The sequence below is a fragment of the Rhinopithecus roxellana genome, chromosome 1 (assembly GCF_007565055.1).
Source record: "Rhinopithecus roxellana isolate Shanxi Qingling chromosome 1, ASM756505v1, whole genome shotgun sequence".
Taxonomy (NCBI): domain Eukaryota; kingdom Metazoa; phylum Chordata; class Mammalia; order Primates; family Cercopithecidae; genus Rhinopithecus; species Rhinopithecus roxellana.
In genome coordinates this window covers 18,104,402-18,126,594 of record NC_044549.1, presented here as the reverse complement: position 1 = coordinate 18,126,594, position 22,193 = coordinate 18,104,402, and the positions used below count along the sequence as shown (strand labels likewise).

At 34.4% G+C, this 22,193-nt stretch overlaps 1 protein-coding gene across 2 annotated transcripts in view; it reads right to left on the bottom strand.

Moving 5' to 3' along the window:
• EPHA6 (EPH receptor A6) overlaps nt 1-22,193 on the bottom strand; it is a 955,335-nt gene that overhangs the window by 283,138 nt on the left and 650,004 nt on the right. The window contains exons 1-2 of one of the 2 annotated variants that reach the window (XM_030938296.1): nt 12,675-12,714; nt 3,544-3,652 (exon numbers count right to left, since the gene is read on the bottom strand). In XM_030938296.1, coding sequence (XP_030794156.1) covers nt 3,544-3,652; nt 12,675-12,714 — 149 coding nt within the window. Of the gene's footprint in view, nt 1-3,543; nt 3,653-12,674; nt 12,715-22,193 lie in introns of those variants that run through there. The other variant, XM_030938295.1, reaches the window with a different exon arrangement.

The window sequence follows — 22,193 nt, the reverse complement described above, 5'->3', positions numbered from 1 at the left end:
TTTGCAAGATAGGAGTCTTAGAAAATATTTAATAATCTGCCATAACCATCCCTTATATGACTACTAATAGCTAGAGTTGGTAAAAAAAAAATTAAAAGTCAAAATAAAAAAAGTATTTTGAGTCAGTATCTCAGAAATGTATACAACTGTCTTCCATTTTCATTGCTAAACAGCAGGATGGTTCAGTAGTTTTATTTTTTAATATTTGGAATTTTGTAGAGGCATGTTCTAGTCTCCCTGTGGATCATGCTCCCAAGAGTTCTTCAATATGAGTAAATTCTTCAACATCCGTATGATTTGATGGTTTATCAAATTTGTACTGGCTAAACAAAGTATATCTGTGTTACATAATTCAATCTTTCACTGGGAATTTTGCCTCAAATTCTATGGAAAGTTGAGTATTCAGAAATGTCTTACAGTTTTCATAGAATATTTTTCAATGAGTGCCCCCCTACCAAAGTGCTTAAGCGATACTTCAAAATATTTTTTTTTCTATTTTATATAATTGAAATTGTTCTCTTCAATGCATGGAATGTTAAAGCAATTTCTGATGAAATATAAATTGGCAAACATATAAGCTGAAAGCTGAAAATAATTTAGCACAATTTTTTCTTCATCATTTAATTCTCCTTTTAAGTGGTATTTCTATTCTGCTCCAGGAATCCCAAATAAAGATAATATTTGAGCCCAACTCTCAAGTTTATTAGGCAACACTTATTTAGCCTGCAAAGATTGAAATGTTTTCTTTTGTGTTCGTCATATTTATGTGTTAAGGAAATATTTTCTGATGCCTTAATGAAATGCTTTGCCACATGTGTATGTGCTATTTAAATCATTGTTTACCAAAATATTCTATGAAAAAATAAGGCCTTAACTTATGTTCTTGATGCATATAACTGTATTCAATTTTGTAATATAGTGAATCATCATTAAATTTCTTTTAAACGTACAGAAGATTTTTTCTATTGTAAATAATATAATACTGATGTTAAATAAAATCACATTTAAGAAATTACTCCCTCCATCAAAGAAACTTTGAAAATGGAAAACAAAAATATTTCTGAATCAAAATCAAACATCATACTTAATTTTCCACAGTATAGTTACATGATATAATTTCTATCTTTGGAGTTAAGATCTCCTTTAAGTACAATGGAACGCCATTGTACTTGAATAACTAAATAAACTTTCTGGGCTCCAAAGCAGATTGTCTTTAAATGGTATGTAACTTCATGATAATTAGAGTATTATAAAGTATCAGTGACCCCAGTTCAAAATGCATTGGCAGCATTAATGTTATAGAGGTTAAGGAACATACAGTAATGTTTATTCTTCTATTTAGCATTTTCCTAATACAGTTTGCTAAACACATAGCAATGCTAAAGTACTGGCAATTTGATTTTCTTAACCAAATTGTCATTGTGACTTTACATACAACAAAATAATTTTATTTTCTTTTTCCCTTTCTTTTTTAAACTTGCACCGTTAACCCTCACTGAAACTTTCTCTCTGTCTCTCTCTCTGTCTCTCTCTGTCCTTCTCTTTTTCTCCTCTCCCCTCCCCTTCTTTTCCCTTCCCTCCTTCCTCTCTCTTTCTCTTTCCCTAACCATAACTGTCTTGTAAACCCTCTCTTTGCCAGAGAGTCCAAAATAGTATGGGAATAACTTTAATCTTTTTCAGAAAACTTAGACCTCCACCAGGCTGTTTAGGGGTTTTATTTTTTATAACCACTTTACTCTGGCTAGTGATTCAAGTATTTGTAGGCCATGTTTGATAAGCTGCAGTGCTGAACATTTAATCTTCACCCTAATGGTTAATTGGTTTAGAGACTCCAAAATTTGTTTTCTGTACTCTATAGAAGATGAGCATTATCAAAGCTCTGATGATGGCAGACAGCTGTCAGAGGTTAGCCCTAAAAATAAAGGAAAAGGGTCCTAAGAGAATGCTGGACAACAGTGCCTGATGGTGGCAACATGTTATGTCCAAATTAGTACTTTTATTACGATGAATTTATCATTATTTCCTGCATTCTTTCATGTCTGTTTTTTCCTTGTTACTATAGCTAGCATTATTCAATCAGCTAATCACCCCCCAAAACTAAAGACCTCCAAATACTCTGTCTTAATTCTAAGACCATTACTATATCTGTTTATATGCATGAAAAACTTAAGTAAACATAGTTGTAATGTGCCTTCTTTCCATTAATTTCACAAATAAGTCATCATTTTTAACTCAACCACATTAGAATATTCATGCTGCTTTTTTCCTTGGTAAATTCTATAAAAGGAGGTTTGTGACAGCTAAATCTAATACTCTCTTACTGAAGAGCAGTTGTATATTTGTCAAGGACCTACACTTGATACATGCAAAGTACCTACCAAGTTCTATACTTTTTGGTGTGCTATCAAAATTGTAGACAATTTTTTCATATGTGTATATCCTCTGTAATTTTAAGTAGATTAAATTTGAATAAAATATTGGTCCCTAAGTGGTTTTAAAAACAAATAGTGTTTTCGGTTCACTGAAGGTAGCCATTTATTATTTCTGCTCTTTCTGAGGTACCAATGTTTTCTGGCAGGGTTGGTGTACTTTAGCTGGAGTCAGCATGGGTGTGTACTGTTTGGCTGACATTCTTTTTGCAGTTTTAAGTCTTGATAGTGGAATATTGCAGTAGATGTGTGTTTCAGATTATAAAAAAATCTGTCGAGGTATTCTTTTGTGCCCCTATTGATATCTAGATATAACATTTTATCTTCTTGTTAGAATGATCTGAGAATAAAATATTGTGATTTCTGACAAAAGTCTAGGCCAAATACCATTGATTAAATAAGAAATAACATTTATTATTTCATATAATGTTATATATATTATCTGCATTCACATCTCTGTATTATCAGCACCTGGCTTATGGTGTTCATACTATTTATTTAAAAGTCATTCAATGGTTTTAATATACTTTTGTATCAAACCTGTGTAAAAATAGAAAACTAAGGTTCTGATGGGTGAATCACTTTGACCAGCTAGTCAGGATTCAAATTTAGGATTTTTGTTATGTTAAATTTACTGTTAGTTTATTTTTTTATTCATATTACTTTGAAGTATAGAAATATTGGATTTAAAAAACCAATTAATACATTTATAACAGAGACAGTTTCAATATTTAATTGATAAAATATTATATTTCTATAACACCAGGTTTATAAAGAGTTTTTATATAAATTGTTCTGGCTTTCCATTAAAATATTTTTTAATAAAATTAATTTTATGGTGTAATTTGATTACAGAAAAGGAAAAACACAGAGTAACTTATTGAGTATAAATTCATCATTCCTAGCTTTCAAACAGCTTTAGTCATCTTTGCATCTTTCCATATTCAGGGACATGTTGACACAGAGAACTAATGATGGTTCACTGTCAGAGTGGATTCTTCTGGGATCCCTCTCGACCTCAGGTGTGCTTCGTTATATCTAAAAGCATTTGAATACGCAGTGTATAAAAAGAGTGGTTATTCATCTTGGAAATAGTCTGGTGTGTTTCAGTTACCTCCCAGTGATCAAGAAGAATAAAGTCAGGATGACGAGGAGAGTGAATCCACCAACAGCGGCGGTGGCTATCACAAGAATCTGTCCTTGTTCTGCTGCCATGTCAGAAGCTGAAACAGAGATACAATATTAAAATTTCCCTGGGTGACATTTCACTATTAAAACCATTTTACAATTTAATTTATACTAGAAAATACAATAACGGATGCCAAGCCCAGTATATTTGGCCTTTATTTCAGTATTTGACACATATGAAGCAAACCCAAAATAAATGAGTTTTGACTAAGGGCTGAAGAGTTGGGGCCATAATCCACAACATAAACCTCTCCTTTTTCATCAAAAAGGGTCAATAAAGTAGATGAATTCTTAGTAGCCCTTATTTTAAGATTATGTGCTATAAAACTAAATCAGCTGATGGGCTAAAGAATTCTGTTTTATGTAACTGCTCACCGTATTTCCTCTTAACACTTTGGCCAACAGACCAGGCTTTATAGACTGTTTTGATATCTGTTTTCACAAAGTAGAAAGACTACTGTATAATTCCTTTTAAGAATGATGTTCTAAAATACAAAAAACTAGCCGGGCGAGGTGGCGGGCGCCTGTAGTCCCAGCTACTCGGGAGGCTGAGGCGGGAGAATGGCGTAAACCCGGGAGGCAGAGCTTGCAGTGAGCTGAGATCCGGCCACTGCACTCCAGCCTGGGCGACAAAGCGAGACTCTGTCTCAAAAAAAAAAATAAAAAATAAAAAAAAAAAAAGAATGATGTTCTTTATACTTCACAGAGCTTAATCCACACACTAAAATTGTGGAATTCCACCTCCACAGCACGAGGATATGCATAGTGGGTGCCTAGATGTTTAATCAGCAATAACTGGAAAAATGATATTTAAAAGCTTCCTTTTTCGAAGAAAAGACCAGATTATATACGGTAGCAACATGTTCCTTCTTTCATTGATAAAACTGTCTCTTAAAACCACATGAGCTGCATGTTTTACTAATCTTCCAGGAATCTTTTAACATCTATCATTTCAATTAATTTATTAGCACTTCTAATTTTTTTATTCATAATGTTTTAATCAAAATTTTAATGAGTGGAATAGGCAATTGCTTAATAATAGAGGTAAGAAAACAGAAGCACAGAAAAAATTGAAGAAATTGCTGAACCCCACATAGAACTAGGACCAGAATTCAGTCTTTCAGGTTTTTGTCTCATTTCTCCATTTTTTTTTTTTTTTTTACTATAACTTGTAGTAATAATTCAGTTAACCATCAATATTCTAGAAAACCAAATCAGTCAGTCTCTTAATGTTCCTTAACTTAAATTAAACTTGTTTTTTATTTTGACTACTGAAAATAAAGAAAATCTATTAATCTCATCAGTTATTAGAGAAAATTGAATCAAATAAGGTATATAACTGAGAAGCAAACTGCAGAAGTCTCTAACATAATAATTTATTAAACTTGAGTATTTTACAGCTTCCACAGAAGTAGATCTTTTTCTGAGAATTAAGTATCCAGTATACTATGTGCAAATTCATATCCAGAGTAATAGCCTTCTCATAAAAATGACATATCTACAACAGAATGTCTAACCTTAAACAGTACTGTCAAGTCAGTAAGAAACCAGTCATAGCATTTGAGACTTTTAAAAAAGTCTAAATGTTAATAAAAACAAAAGTCATTTATGTTCAGTTTTCAGTAAATTTATTAAATCTTAGAATTTAGTCACTATGATTTAATCAAGACATTTTCAAGCAATCTACTACAATGTTAAGTTTTTGCTCATAATCTGTGCAGAGACAAGTTAAGTAGTTGCATCTTATCCAATAAATAATGTACTGAAGGTTTTTTATTAGGTCTTCACTGAATTTCCTAATCTTCAAAATAGCACTGATATCATGGGAATTAATGTTGTGCTCTAAAATGTCACATATTCTCACTGAAAGTTATTGAATAACAAAAATGTAAGAAATAGTTGTTCTAGAAAACATTATCTTTTTGAAGATAAAGCAGATGGCATTTACCCAAAAAACATTATTTACTTAAAAACTGTTGTATCTGTAAAATATATAGTATAATTCAAGAATTTTGAATCAGGGGCATATAGTTTCATAGTAGTTAGGTAGCTATAATTTGTTGAGTCCAAAATTGAGAGGAAGATTTAGTAATTGGGTGCCTTTGAAAGTCAGATTACTTTGTTATAAAAAATGATGTTGTCTGACATACATCATTACTGACTAAACTGCTAATTCTACAAATATGTCTCATTTTGCACACTTGTTATTACATTTATAAACTTTGTTTTAATTAAAATTTTAATTGGATAACAATCTTAAGTTATGACCCTTTGAAAAATGCATATTCCTGCATAATTGCTTCTTAAACTTAGGAACCATAAACACTTCTCTGTGGAGAATAAAATATGTTAAATACTCTTATTGGAAAATAAGAGTATTTAATGAAACACTATTATACTGGGAGTAAAATGCTACAGATTGTGAGGCTGGGATGATGATAAAAACCTCATCAACATTATCATCTTCAACAAGAACAACAGTCATTATTTATTTAATAGAAAACTATGAGCGTCAATTCATTATCAAAATTATCTTCACAATGGTCTTGATAGGTAGACACTATTATCATTCCTAGTTTTAACAGTTATTTTACTTTCTCAAGGTTACATATCTTGTCAAGGGAAAGCCGGCAATCCAGGTTCTATTTGTCGTTCTCCAAGCCCAAGCAATTGCCAGTACTTTAAACCACCATTTTTACTAACAGAAGAACTAACTAGATCTAGCTGTTTTGGTTACCCTAGAACAATCATAGCCTTGCTTGGATTTGGTTTCATGTCTGTAAAATGATAATGTTGAATGTAATATTCTTGTCACAATCTTTCAGAGCAATTGTACTATGATATTGTGTTACCCATGCAGGCTGCAACCAAATAGTGGAAAGAACAAGATTTGCCATATGGAAATAAAAACGTTCAGGAGCTTGGTCCTGATGGGGTTAATTTTTGTCTTTTACCATATTAGTGTCGGTCCGTCACAGAGCTCTGACCTCATCTCAGGATAAACTACAAGGCCCTTAACTTTGTTATCAAAGCTGTCTATAAATGGCTCTAGCATATGTCTTCAGATACATCTTATATTCTCCAAGCATACTGAATTTCTTCCAGTTCCTTGAATAAGCCAAACTCTTAATATCTAGTTAAATTCTAATCACTCCTTCATGAATATCTCATCATTTGGAAAGCTTTTTTTTTTCTGGTTGTTTAGATTTGGGTAGGTCCCCAGACAGATGTTCCCTAAGACCCTTAAACTATTTCTACCAATAAAACCATCACATTTTATTGAAATTACATTTTATAATCCATCTTTCCCATTTGATTTCAAATTCAGTGAGAGCAGAAACTATATTCACTATGATATCCATAGTGGGGTGAATGGTGACAGCCTTTTCCCCTCCCCTCCAAAAAGGAATTTGCAGGCGTAATTAAGAATCTTGATTATCCTGGATTAACCAGGTGGTCCCAAATCCAATGACAAGTGTCCTTATAAGAGACAAAAGTGGAGAAGCCAAAGAGGAGAAGGCCATGTAAAGACACATGTAAAGACAAAGGCAGAGACCGGAGGTATGCAACCCACAAGCCAAAGAATGAAGACACCAGAAGGAAGGAGAGAAAAGGAAGAAGTCTCTCTTAGAACCTCTGGAGGGAGTATGCTTTTGGTCTTCAGAGCTGTGATATATTATTTTAAGCCACTGACTTAGTGATAATTTGTTGAAACAGTCGTAGGAAACCAATACAGTGTCCAATCTATGTGGTAGCAAATATTCCTTTGAGTAAATGGGTTGAATAATTATTTGCACTGGATGGTTCTGATAAGAAAAGGTCAGGAGTAATCCACATTCCCACCCTTCCCTTGATATGTGAGGAAGATTTACCATCAGTGTAGCTATACAATATATGTGAAGAGAGTGTACCCAACACTAATCAGAAAAATCCAATTAATCTGTGTGCTTGGAGACAATGCTTTCTGGGAGGTAGAAGCTACTAGGGAATTCAGACTGCTACATTTTACCAAGTTGAGTGGATTAAAACTCAGAAATATGAGTCTAAGGTTGAGAATTTATTAGTTCATTCAATTAATATTTATTGAGCAACTAGTATATGCTAGGCACTAACATAGACACAGGGTATACAATGATGAACAAAACACAGTTACTGTGCTCATGGATTTTCAGTTCAGTGGGGAAGACAGACACTGAACAACAAATTACAAAAGTAATTATTGTTACAAAAGGGAAACTGAACAGTGTTGGAAAAGAATAAGCAGCCTCTGGCAGTGAGTGAGCTGACAGGGAATTTGGGAAAATGTAATGTGTTGGAAGAAGTAAGAGGAGAAACAGGATGATCACCTCCTTGGATAGAGATCTCATTAATTTGATTTATTTAAATAGACACTTAAATAAACAAATAAGCAAACCATGAAATTATCTACCAAATGGATTCCACGAAAATACAGCATAGCTATAAATGTCTCTGTTATGAAAACTTGTCTATAACATTATCCATTCATTTTTTTCAATCCTGAGCAGAAGCTTATTTCTCATTAGTTTTGTAGGAGAAAAATGTAGAATTTACCACATAAGTAGCATCTGTTGAAAGCAAACTTGTCCCTAAAAAGAACCACACTGAAATCCATAGTGTAAAATAAAATTTACATGTGACTGGCTGATTGGAAACGATCCTTTGTTTAATTGCGGGGTTGTATTCTTGGACAAAGATAAGTATATTAAAATGGTGTATTTCATTCTATCATTTGGGGAAAAGTATACTTCCTTAAGAAGAAGCAATTATGCAGAAAGAATTGGGAAATTGTGACTAAGCAACAGCGCTTGGCATAAGTTGTGGTGACATTATTAAGTGTGGTTTGTTTCCATCTAAAGAAAAAAAAAGTGAAATGCTTGACTTGGAATCTAAATACTTAAAAAAGAGATTTCATATCTTTAGGAAAGTGTGAGAGAAAGGCAATTTGGCTATTTTTAACCAAGGAATTTTCTTCTGTGGAGGCATATGATTTTGTCTCCCTGTAATCAAGATTATTCTAGTTTATATTTACATTTCAAAGTAAAATCTGTTATTTGTATTCTGTGTCATATTCTGTGGGATAGATTTCTAAAGTTAACTCTTTTCCCTTATGAATATCTTTTTAAAGTTATTGAAGACAGTAGTTAACATGAATTTTTAAATAAAGCATCTCACAAAAAATGCTGCTCAGTGAAATAAATCGTCTTCATCATTTCACCAGAATGATTTCTTTAAGCACAGCACAAATCTCAACAAAGCCCTGAATTTATGATACCCAGTAAATTAATTTTAAAGTTTATGGACAACCAATACAGGAAAATTCTCCTCTCAGGTCATGTATAGAAATCAGAATTGGCTTAACTTTTTGAGAATTTAGCAACACAATGGAGATTAATTAATCTGCACATTCTCAACACCACATTCTCATGCAGACAGAAGAGTATGAGATACAAATGAAAGCTAAGGAAACACATCTTCTAGATGAACATACACTTGTGACTTTGTGGATGATACTGTTATCATTTTGGTCACATGGACTTGAAAGCATAGGGTTATCCTTGATTTTGTATTTTCCTACAGCTCCAAGTCCAGAGTCAAGTTTTTCATCTTGCCTTTATTACCAGTGACACAGCCTACCGTCAGGCTTCAGCCCTGCAGGAGTAGACTAGTTTTACTATTTGCTATTAGGTTGCCTTTACACAGTATCTCTTCAAAATCCATCCACATTATATGGACAGATAATTATTCTTCACAATAATATTTTAAAATATTGAGAACATTTCCCATTGCCTACAGGGTAAAATCATCCCTTTCCCATGTATCCCATTCTCAGAGATGTTGAGGCAAGAAAACTTGGACTCAGCCCTCATCCAGTTCTCTCCTTCACCTTCCAAGTTGATCAGTCCTTCCCCTTATAATTTTAAAGTATTTCTTAGATTCTTTCTCATTCTCTCCAACTCCCACTGTATTTTCTTAGTTCAGGTACCCATATTATCACATGTATTTGAAATCAGCTAGAGAGCAGGCTCAATTATGTGATTCAGTTGAACAATAGAAAGCAAGGCAAAAACAAAAAAGATTCTCTAGAAAGATATGACTGAGGTCCACATACTATAAAACAGCTTTGACACCTCACAGTTTTACTTCATACATATTTGTTGATTTTCAAGTTCATAAAATAGTGTAGTAGGCAACAGATTAGAAGATAGGTTGGGGAGGCATGTACAGAGAGAGAGCTGAACAGAATTGCACACTGCTAGTCAGACTGATGGAAGAGGTGGAAAAACTGAAAATCTGACACAAGATTCCAAAATGTATACCAGTCAAGAGCCAGGAGTTTAGGATCAAATAGCCCTACAAAATTCAAGGAGCATCAAATAATTCATTATGTTTTATAACTCAATAATACATTAATATGACCATTCGATATTAATTAGAAAATACTGAGATAAGTCCAATATGTTTTATTTGAAAGGACAAGAGTTTGGGAATGCATGATTAAAAAATGTTTGCCTCCAAACTATTACAAAGTTATAAAAATAATACTTTTAAGATTAAACCCTGGCCAAAAACTTAAATTACCAAAATGATTTATTTCCTGAGAATTTCAGTTTTTTGACTCATCTCACTACAAGCCTCTTAAGGGCAGACTAATAAGGTTCAACTTTCTATATAACAAGGGATTAGCATAAGCCATACATAGTATAGGTATTAATACATGTGTATTGTTTGTGACGAAGAGATAAAAATGACATTCTAAATATAAAGATAAAATGCCCTTGGCTAAAGAACAGTTTACTTATTTGATGTGTGTGTCAAAATGCTTAAACATGTTGTAATTTTACATTACATTCCCTTTCATATTTGTATTTTGTAAATCAGTATCTACAGAGGTAAATTAATAGAAAATAATGTGGGTCAATTTCTTTTTCCTAGATATCCCTGCCTAGGCTTTGAAAAAAAGTAAAAATAGTCAACAAAGTATTATACTGATATATTTCTTTTACATTTATTCACTATTTGATGCTATCTACTCAAAGGAAAAGATAAGATTAGAAAAAATAATTTATTCAGAAATAGATTAATAGAAAATAATGTGGGTCATTTTTTTTTCCTAAGTATGCCTACCTAGGCTTTGAAAAAAAGTAAATATAGTCAACACAGTATTATACTAACATCTTTCTTTTACATTCATTCAATATTTGATGCTCTCTACCCAAAGGAAAAGTAGCTATAAGATTAGAAATCAAAGAGAATAGCAAGAGATTGTCTTTTCCATTCAAGTAAGCTGGTTACTGATTTCTCAGCTGGATGGACACAAACCTCCTGGATCATTTCTGTTGAAGCAGAGACCCTTAGCAGGGATCATACTTTTTTTTTTTCCCCAGAAAGTGATTTCACAGCTGTGCCTTCTTCTACTCCTCTGCCACTTCTCCAGAAACAATACAATTCAGTACATCAAACTGTGACTACAGTGAAACACCAAAGATTTTGAGATTCACTCTTCCTGATGACCTCAATTTACTTGTCAGGTAAAAATGCCAAATGACACAGGGATAATTGGAAAATGTGAGTTTGGTACAACTTGATGGAGCGGCAGAAGCAGAGGCAAATAGTGCAGCATAATGAAATATTTTCTGACTTTTTCAAAAAAAAGAGATTCTTGTGTTCATTAATGAATGGTCAAGATGCCTTACCACAGGTAGGCTTCATGTGACAAATTTCAAAGAACAAAGAAAATGACTGAGACATTTAAACACCTGAAACTATGGTCAACATCCTAAATGTCAAAGATGTAATTTGTAATTGTCTGTATTTCATATTGTTACTGGAAGTTGAGATAGGTCTTGAGAACATTTTTCTCAAAGAATATTTATATCTTCATGCATATATCTTTCATCCTTTAAAAAGTTTTTTAAGATCCAGTGTAAAATAGGATTTCCATACAAATTTCACAACTTCCCTGGATCACTGACCTGGAACCAATGATGTTCAATTTTAAATACTATTCACCATGTGCCATATTAATAGTGGATATTTGCACATTGGTGAGCATATCTAGGCACTTGAGGTTACAGCTTCTTAATATAACAGTTACTGTGGTTTGAGATAAAGAGCTTTGTAATGAAATTGATAATCATTAGGGATCACACATTTCATAAGTTGTATGAACTGTATAAACTTAGATTTATTTGGAGTCTATTTTTCATAGAAAAAATATTTAAAGAAAATGAACTTGATTTTAAAACAGAATTATTTAGAAAACATCTAAATAATTTCTTGAGGAAATTCTCATTCACCAACTGATTGTTCATTCAAAAACAAAAATACCATTTGCTAAGCACTGTGATATAGAGCTTGGGGAGATGAAGAAAACTAAAGTGTGATTTCCTCATAGCGTTTCTTTAGTGAGAGAGATAGAGATGCAGACCTTAGTTGTAATAGAGAGACACTGGTGCTAGAATGGAGGTATACGTGAAGGTCACAGGACAAGAGGGGGAGAGTGGCAATCTCCACAGAAAAAATCATACGAAGGTTATAAAGAAGGTGATTCTTAAACTAAATCTGGAATGATTCAAAGAAATCTGCAAGTCACCAACATGGTGAGTAGATATTGGACACTATAGCTTGAGGAAACATCACAAATACTACAAAGATACAACTAGCACAACATCTTCAGGAGTTTATATGTACTTTTATATGCCTGGGACACATACCAAAACGCACAAGAGGAAGTTGGAGAGATAGGCAAGGAATAGGTCATAATAATTTAAAGTGAAACTGACTCCGGTCAGCATGCTTGAGTTTTTCTCAAGTTACTATTAATATTCAGATTCCAGAATAGGGTATATACAGATGTTAGTTTACTGAAAATTGCCATTTTTACCAGAGACATAAACTCTTGCAAATATATGAGAATACTGAAGGCAAACCCAACAGAGAAGAAAACAGAACTGAGACTGAGATATTATTAAAGACATCATTGGAGAGCCTGGATTTGGCCTGACCCTCACACTACCCCTTTGACTTTTCAGTTACCTGAGGCAATCAAGTCCCGCTTTTCATTAAGCCAGTACATTTTTGTCACTTGAAATGGAGAGTCCTATTTAATATAATGAACCAAGAGGAAATAATTAGACTGGATGTAAATGCTAATATGTGGCAGGGCGATGCAGGACTTTATATATCCAAACTAGGTATAGTTACTTCTCATTGTTTATTATGTTGCTTGAGTTGAACATTTTCTATCTAACTTCACTATCATCTTTTGATTTTGATGATAAACACAGCCTCTCAAGTCTGTTTGCCTGGTAACTGGATGGACAGGATTGGAACCTTTTTCTATAGAATGACTAACAAATGTGCCAGGAGATATTCCAATTTATTTTTCTTTAATAGATGGATATTTTTTGGGGGAAATCAGTCCTGTCTGTCCTATATCTAATGGGTCTCATGTATCAATTTAATAAAAATTGCATGGATGCAAAAACAAAGAAAAAGAAAACAAATGGGCAGACAACATTTCTGGCAAGTTTAGCAAGACAGCATGTTAGAATGTGGGATAATTTGCTTAATTGAAACCTATCTAATTATAAACTAATTATCACCAAAATACTGGAGCTAAATTCATGTAGAACGCTTTTAGTGAATTTTCACAGTTTATGATAACAAATTTGAGGCTACAGTTGTCCTTTATTTGGCATCAGCAGAACTATTTATGGAAGCACGGCTAACCATCAATGCCAGGTGCCAATTTTTCTTAGCGTTATGGACCCAAGTATATTCAGACCTGCCATTGCTTTATGCCAAAACTCATTTAACCATCTCCTGAAAGTGAGTAAGTTCTAAGGGAAGATTTTGGATCATTGTTTGAAGCCTGTTCTGAAGAACACCAAACTATTTACCTCAAACAACATCTACTCAATCACCAGGATTAATTCTGGAGAGAGTCAATGGGAGACTATTTTAAAAAGGCCAACCCCATGGTAGCACAAAACTATGGCTCCATCAATTTTTTCAGCATCTCTTCAATTATTTACACTCTGCTTCTCCTTAAGCCATGTGTGTGAGGTTTCCCAGTTAAATAATTTATATTAGCAGCAAGAAGGTTTTCTGCACAGTATTGCCCTACTACTTACTACTATTATTTTGAAGAAAATAAGATTGTTTACTTACGCATATTGATTTTTTCATAAAATTTAGACTTCATTGCCAAGGGAATTGACTTAAGTAAAAAATGAGGCTTAATATTAGGATCTACAAATGTGGGAGTAAGTATCTTTCTAAAACGGAAATGAAAGGGAATATTTCCTGACATACCCATTCACTTTGTCATGTAATATAAACACAGTATTGTGTTTTATTTATTAATTTTTAACTTGTATCTTCACAATATGACACTGGTTTTAGACAAACTGGGCATTTGCCATCATGGCAGATAGAAAGATAAGCATCTTCCGAAATGCTGATGATATGGGTGTGATTTTCAAAAACTAGAATTGATTTCAGGATACAAATAATTCTGCTACCCTATTGCTGCCAGAAAGAATTGAGCATCACCAACTTTATCAAAATGAAAATCATTTTCTTTGGCAGACAAAAGGCAATTGATCAAAACTTCACACAACGAGACAAGATATTTCCATTTTGTACAAGCATATTTTTTTCTATAGCTTATCCAGGAAAGCATAGTGCAGAACCACGCAGTTCAATATAACTTTTTCCACGGGAGCATTACTCCTCGGGTTTCTTTTCGATGACTTGGAACTACACCTGCTTTGAAAAATTTCCAGGCCAGAATCATCTTTTTTCACAGTATCCTGTGGTGTGGGACTCTAAACTCTCAATCTAAAATATATCTAATGGTGGGGGCAGATTCAAGTCTGCTTCCTAAGGACAATCTTTGCTTTGCCTGCAGTCCGTTTTAGTGTAAACGTTGAGAGGTTTTATTTTTACTTTTGCAAAACTACTGGTTGTGCTTCTCAACATTTATAGTGGAAGGATTTCTCTATTGCTTCACCATATTTTTGTACCATTTGTATCATCTATTGATATGAAAGCAGAAAATTCACATTTTAAGCACTCATTAAAGACCAACCTCGGCTGGGCGCGGTGGCTCACGTCTGTAATCCCAGAACTTTGGGAGGCTGAGGAGGGCGGATCACAAGGTCAGGAGTTCGAGACCATCCTGGCTAACATGGTGAAACCCCGTCTCACTAAAAATATAAAAAATTAGCCAGGCGTGGTGGCGGGTGCCTGTAGTCCCAGCTACTTGGGAGGCTGAGGCAGGAGAATGGCGGGAACCCGGGAGGCGGAGCTTATCAGTTTGGCAATTTTCATGCATAGTTGACACTAAGGGAAATCTTATTTATAAGCCATAGACATGTTTTCCTAAATGAACATAGACACAGGTAGAGCACAAAACAGAGATGAGTGGCTGTGCACATCAGGAATGAAAGCTTTCTTTTTGAGAATTTTCCAGTTTCTTGTTCCAGTCTTTTTTGAAACCTAGTCTGGGACATTTCTTCATTCCTCTTTCCTTAAGCGAGCTCATGGTTTATGTGATATCTGCAATCAAAGCGTCCTATTAGATTATTCCAATTTTAAGTCCCTAACAGACAAAAGTTTTAAAAAATAAATTTAAAAGGTAACTCCTTTCATTTACTTCCTAGGTATAATTTATCTTTTAAAGTCTGTGTGCATGGAATGAATTAAGTAACCTTCCTTTCTCCCACGATGGAAAAATCATGTTCAGTCAGTGAAACTTTACCTTGGCTCTATCAAAGGTTGTAGTCAGAAAATGTCATGTAAAAACAAACAAAAAACTTTTGCATTTGTTGAAAAAGCTGCTTGAGGCCATTTTCCTCAACAGCCTCTGTAAATCTTTCTTAGATCATTTGTGCTTCACGAGTGTACGGTAACTTTTCTATTCTCTATGCACAAACATGTGCATCTCTAGTAATCATTATCAGAATGACACTTTGTTCACTCTTGTGTGTATGGAGCTAATTTTCTAGTTTAGTTCTAATCTATTAAACATTTTGTGCATATATTTTAAACTGCCTCAAATGTTCTTAGGAAGAAGAGAAATGCAGATAAAAAAATCACTGTTTCTCTGTCTAGTCCTCTGAGAAAGCATCCTTATAAAAATTAAGACCAATTTAGATATGTTATTATATATATGGGGAAAGTCGTACTACCTACTGCTTAAAACATTTTTTTCTGTTTACAACACAAAAGTTGGACTATTTTATTTCTCTTATCTCTATTGAGTGACATTAATAACTTAAATTATATATATATATATATATATATATATATATATATATATATATATATATTTGAGACTATTCTGTTAAACAATAAGTAGTTGTCAGATTCCCAAGGATTCAAAGGCATTCTGAGCTGCAGCACAGAATGTGACAGAAAAAGGGGCACATGCCAAAGGTAATTAGAAAGCCCCAAGTCTTTTTGGTGTGTTCCTACTTGGTGCTCTGTTTGTCTGTCAGATAACTTGGAGTAACTTAGAAAATAATGGAGTAGCCTTTTTTTCAGTTATTATGCTCAGTAAAAAAAAAAAAAAAAAAAAAAAAAAAAAAAAAAAAAGTGATTTTATTCAAGTTCAAATATTCTCAAAACTGTGTCTATTCAATTATTTGAAGAGTAAAATCCTTCCTCAAGCAAGATATTCTGTGCTTATATTCAAGAAGTGATAACATACCTAATACCTATTCTGAGCCAAAAATATCATTTTCAATATATAGCTAAGCTTGATTTTGGGTAAGTTGCTTATTTCTGTGCAAGGAAATTCATGAGGTGGCTACTATTTTAATTGTAAAAAACTTACAGTGGAGTATGTGGCTATGGTACATAAGTCTTCTCATTTCCACTTGAAAACAGAGGAGGATTCCACAGAGGCTGTCCTACAAAAGGTCTTTTTCCAGAATTACATTTTTCTTCTTTTTTATTATTTCCTTTTTTCTTTATATAGGTGAGTGGCAGCTGATTCACAGCACAGGATGGTCCAAAAAAATCATACTGAACTCAGTGGAGTTTCCCTCAGAAGAAGGGTAGTAATGATCATATTAAAAAACACCTTTGAGAGCTTTTATGTGTTCTCCATAGTTCTAAACATATATGTGAACTTATTTAGTCTTCAAAATAATCATATGAAATGGTAGTATTATTACCTCCATTTAATAGATGGAGAAACTGAGGCACAAAAAGGCTAATTAACTTGTGCATGGTCACATAGTTAGAAAGGACAGAACCAGAATTTACTCACAGATAGTTTAAATCCTGAGTTCGAGCTTCTAACCACTGTCCTATGTTGTCTGCTTGCACTGAGACATTTGATGTGTTAAGTATTGAAAAGAAAAGTAGGCCAACTTCTAAGCAATTTGATTACCATAGAAACAGTAGAGACAATGGTTCTGGATCTACAAGGTGATATTGCTGGAATGGGCCTGATGGAGACCCCCTGACTTGCCTACCGTGCTCACTAAGATTTGGTATCTCAGAAGTCAAAACATAGAGTTTCTTCGGCTGAGTCAAATTGTCCGGTGCTTAAGCCCTGGGAGGTCAACATACCTTGGGGAATTCCGCTCCTCCTTTTGTGTCACCTACATAAATTAAACAAAAACTAACACCAAAACTAGCCAATTATCTTAATAGTAAATTCATGGGTGTAAAAACTAAAATATCAGGGGAATAAGAAAATGATTTGATTGCTTTTATATAGTATCTATATGCAAGAAGGTAAAGAACATTTTCAATACAATTTTGAAGCTGTTAGAATGGAATTTAAGATTGAAAACTAGTAACAATAATATCAGTATTAATAATCATGTATTGAGCTCTAACTGCATGATAGCTGGATACTCTTCTGTTGTTAAGTACTTTACAAGCACTGAATCACTGTATACTCACGGGAACCTCAGAAAGTAGGTGGTATCCTTATATCCATTTTCCAGATGTGGAAACTGAGGCACAGAGTGGTTAACTGACTTATTCAAAGTCCCATATTTGGGATGTGATCAAGTCAAAGTTTAAATCCAAGTTTAAGGAAGTACAAAGCTTGAACTTTTACACAAAATTCCTCTTTGCTAATTCTCTTTTGCCGTCTATTTACCTGTGAAATACCTGTCAAGTTGAATTGCATGAATCAGTTGCTAACATAAAAATTTTCTTTCTTATTTCTGCTTGTATAAGTTCTTCCTTTTCTTTAAGGCCAAAGTAAGGCCATCCTCCCTGAAGTTTTTGCCAGTTGTCTAGTTTGGAGTAACAATTAGGATTATGGTGATAGTTAACTTTGAATGATCACGTGTTACTTGTGTCAGATACTGCAGTGAGTACTTTTCTCACATTAGGAGGCAGATACTCCCTATCCTCCTTCCCAGCTTTACTTTTCACCAGAATATCTCTTATTATCTGTCTTAGATGGGGTTTACTGGGACACAGATTCTTCAATAGAGCTTGGCTTGCAGCATGTTTTCTGGGGAGTGACCTCAGCATGAACATGTGGGAGTGCAGGAAGCCCATGGAAAGATGCAGCTGTTGACTTGACACGTGGTAGCTACAAAGACCTCAGTAGACCCCAAGGAGTGCTGGAGCTGGGATGGTCTTCTTCCAGGTTGTCTTGAACTGACACAATGGGCATGGGTCTTTGTACATCACATTGAGGAGTCTTGGATTCTGACTGTCCCCAGGAAGAGGGCATGACCCTGGGGCATCCAGATTCTTTTGGCGAGGGGCAATGTCTGCAGCTATGAGCCTTCAACTATGAGCTTTCAGCAGGCAGAACTACCACTAGTTGGGTCCTGAAGGGGAAATCTAGGCAACACACCACACCTCTAAATATAAAATGTTTGGCTTATTGTTTGTTTATTGTCTTTCTCATCTCTCTAGAATATAAGCCCCAGGACAGCAGGGACTTTTGTCTATTTCTGCTATAGCCTGAGTATGTACAGAAAGGGTTCTCAAGAATATTTTTGAATGAATGACTCTACATACAAATGAATAAATTTCTACTTTTCCCACAAGGAAACCAAAACATAAATCAACTACATTGCCTTCCTTAGGTCCCAATACCTAGAGAGTTTTGCATTTTTAGAGCAAAGGAAGATAGTATAGCATGTTTGCTTTACTTCATTTACGGGTCTAAGGAGGAGAAGCCTCATGAGCCAAGAAACCAAGTGCTATGATGCCTAATTGAATGTAGCATTTTTTCTTTCACCAATTCGAATGTACAACTATGCAACTGAGCCTGAGACAAGTGCCTTTGCCTGACATGTTAGTTTTGGTGTCTAACTTCCCTCTGCTAATGTATCACCATTACCCCTATGCTATCTAGATTCACTAAGTTTCCCAGATAACTTAATGTCTAGATTTTCTTGGAAGGTTTGACTTGGGATGGCTTAGCTTCAGTTTTCTCAAAAGGTTCTGGTGAGCAGGTCATAATTTACTGTGTTTTCAGAAGGTCCACAGACCAAATATGAACTGTCAGGGAGACATATGTAGGCTTACCTGCTGGCAGAGAGTGAGCATGTATTAGAATTTAAATTGATGATTCCCAAGGTTCTAGCACCTTCAGTAGGTGAATTTTTCAAGGCTAAAATAGTCTAGGGAATTTGGAAGTTATGAGAGCTATAGGAGTGCCAATGAAAAAAGATATTTGGAAGGTTTTATTTGTAGTGTGGTAAAATGAAGGTGAGGAAATAATTAGATATGTTCTCAATGGTTTCAGGGACGTCAGTTATGGGAAGCTTACTGTGACTGGCTTGCCTGTTTCCAAAACTACATACAGCTGGAAGAAAAATAAAAACCTAGGAAATTTGAGCCTCAGAAGCCAGGTAAGGATGGCATTGCATGGTCCTCACTAGCCACATGTCTTGTGTTTCTTGTACTGAGATCATCATCCCCACCATTCCTTGCTGCTGATCTTGTGCTATTTGAGGATGACACTGGTTCTCCAACTAGAGCTTGCAGCCAAATAACCAGGAGGGCTTATGGACACAGAATGCTTGGTCCCACCCCCAGAGTTTCTGACTTAGTGGGTCTAGTCAGAGGTCTGAAAAATGTGCATTTCTGGTGTGTTCCCGGTGTTGCTGATGCCTTTGGCACAGGGCTCACACTTTGAAAAGCACAGTTTGAGCTATACTGACATTCTTCCAATTACTAGAAAGCTCCATGCTCTCTTTGATCTCTACACCTGCACACATACTGGTCTCTCTGTCTAAAGAGAACAAAAGCTCCCCAATTCTCTCATCTGGTCCCTCCACCCTCACTGCACCCCTACTTTCATGGCCAAGTTTGACTTAACCTTCAAGTTTCCTTTAAGACATTACCATGTGGCAGCTTTCCTTGACACATTTGTTTGCATTTTTCTCCTTGTGCTCCCTTATACAACACATATTACCCTCTACTGGAATCTTGTTTAATGTTCTGAACTTCTCACGAGCTGTTGTGAAAGCAGGGAATTGGTTTATCCTTTTTGTTTTTGAATCGCCAGTGCCTACATCTATATCTGGCCCACTTATTAATGTGTTTTGATTGAGTAAATGGGTGAATGAACAAGTTGAACAATTAAACATCCTTCTGCTTACTTTAGCTTTTACCACTTCCACTCAGGTGCCCTTCTCTTTCTCCCTCATATTAAATTTAACGCAACTATATCAAATTTTAAAACAAATTCTTTTTACTTCCAAGGGTAACAACTTATGTAACAATATTTAAAATAATGACAATTTCATTCCTTTATCTCAAAATGGGAATAGGAAGTGTATACGAATGCAGAACGTATGTATTATGTATATGAATGTGTGTATGTATGTACATATATATATACACACACGTGTGCTAAATTCAGTAATATTGCCATGTTTATTGTTGATGGAATTGCCAAAATTATTTGTTGACAAAATTATTTAGTCTGCTTACTGATTATGCATCCAGCAAATATAAGATAACTAATTTAAAAAAACTGTAGTGCAAGAGAATTTTTAAATGAATGCTGTTTTCCAGAAGCATAAGAGAATATGAAAATCAGATGTGAATCAGCTATTTTATATCTAGCAGTAAGATTGCCATATTCTGCTCCTTTGCCTATCTTTATAGTACAGTAATGTGCTCACACATGTCATGCTTGGGTTTGTGCACACACAGCTAGATCTTTTAAAGTACTCCTGCAATTTTGCCAAGAATTCTTGTTACTCAATTTAAATTTCAAAGGAACTACTGTTTCCCTTGAAAGAGTAAAGTGTAACATGAATACTTAAGCTGCTTCTTAATGCTTCACACAGGCCTTGGTAGAACTGGCTGGGTTTATTTTATAAATATTTGTCCATTCAGTATTGTGACTTGATGGTGAAATAAAGCACAAACAGCTGTTTTGCATTGGGCTAATACAAATTTAGAAGACGTTACATTAGATAATTTAAAATGTTTTTTATTGAAGAGTGGCACCAGGCAAATTAAATTTTTTCCAACTATGCTTTTATGTCTTGACATAAACATATAATATTTAATATTCATATATTTTGTATGAAATACTTTTAACCTGACTTGGACATTTTTACTACTCTTTCTTTTAATTCTCAGATTTTTTTCAGCTCTGAAAAATAATGGATTATCACGTGGATAGAATGTGACCATGACATACAATTACAACAGGAACCAAAACCCCATGCTATGTCATCCTTCCAGCCTGTGGCCTCCCAAAGGACAGCTTCATCTCAGCATCATGCATTTCTACCCTTTCCCTGTAAGAACCATATTTATATATCATCACTATGATACTCTACAACCAGCTAGAGCTCCCCTAATGCTTTCAAACACCATTCTATCTGTACTTACTGAACAACACAATACTCCTATTTCCTACTTGAGCTTAGTGCATGACCATGCAACAGATGAGGGTGAGAGGTCAACCACAATGAAGAATCATACCAGCAATTCTGGATAGGCCTCCATATTGCTGTTAATATAATGAGAAATTAGGTTTTCTTCACTCTGCCCTTGATGTTTTTCTGACAACTAAAATACGACTCTTGAAAAGCCACATCAAAATATAAGTCAATAAAGCTGATTTGTGTAGTCTGAAGAATGGCTCTAACTCTTTAAGTGTTACATAGAGAATATATTTTTCACTAAATTTGGGGCAATTTGAAATACCTAAGGACCATTTTTTGCTCTCTTTAAGAATTCAAGGTTGTAAAGTCAAATAGCTTGAAAGAAAAATTCAAGCAATTTATATGATGGCTGATAGAAAACAAAATCCATCTCATATCAAGTCAAATTAAAATCAGACTTTGGGAATGACATAAATCAGGAACTCTCTTATCTCTAGTGTGGTTTAGCGATAAACTTCCTAAAGACAGAGACCATATATTATCTCCTTTGTTTCCTTAGCATTCGGCAGACTGCTTGTTAGTAATATATGTACAAAATAAACAAAAATAAAATACTAAAAATATATAGGTAGAATAATAAAATACATGTAATGTGTTTGAAGCAACATTGAGGATTTATAAATACCGAGTATTGTGTATTTATTGGATA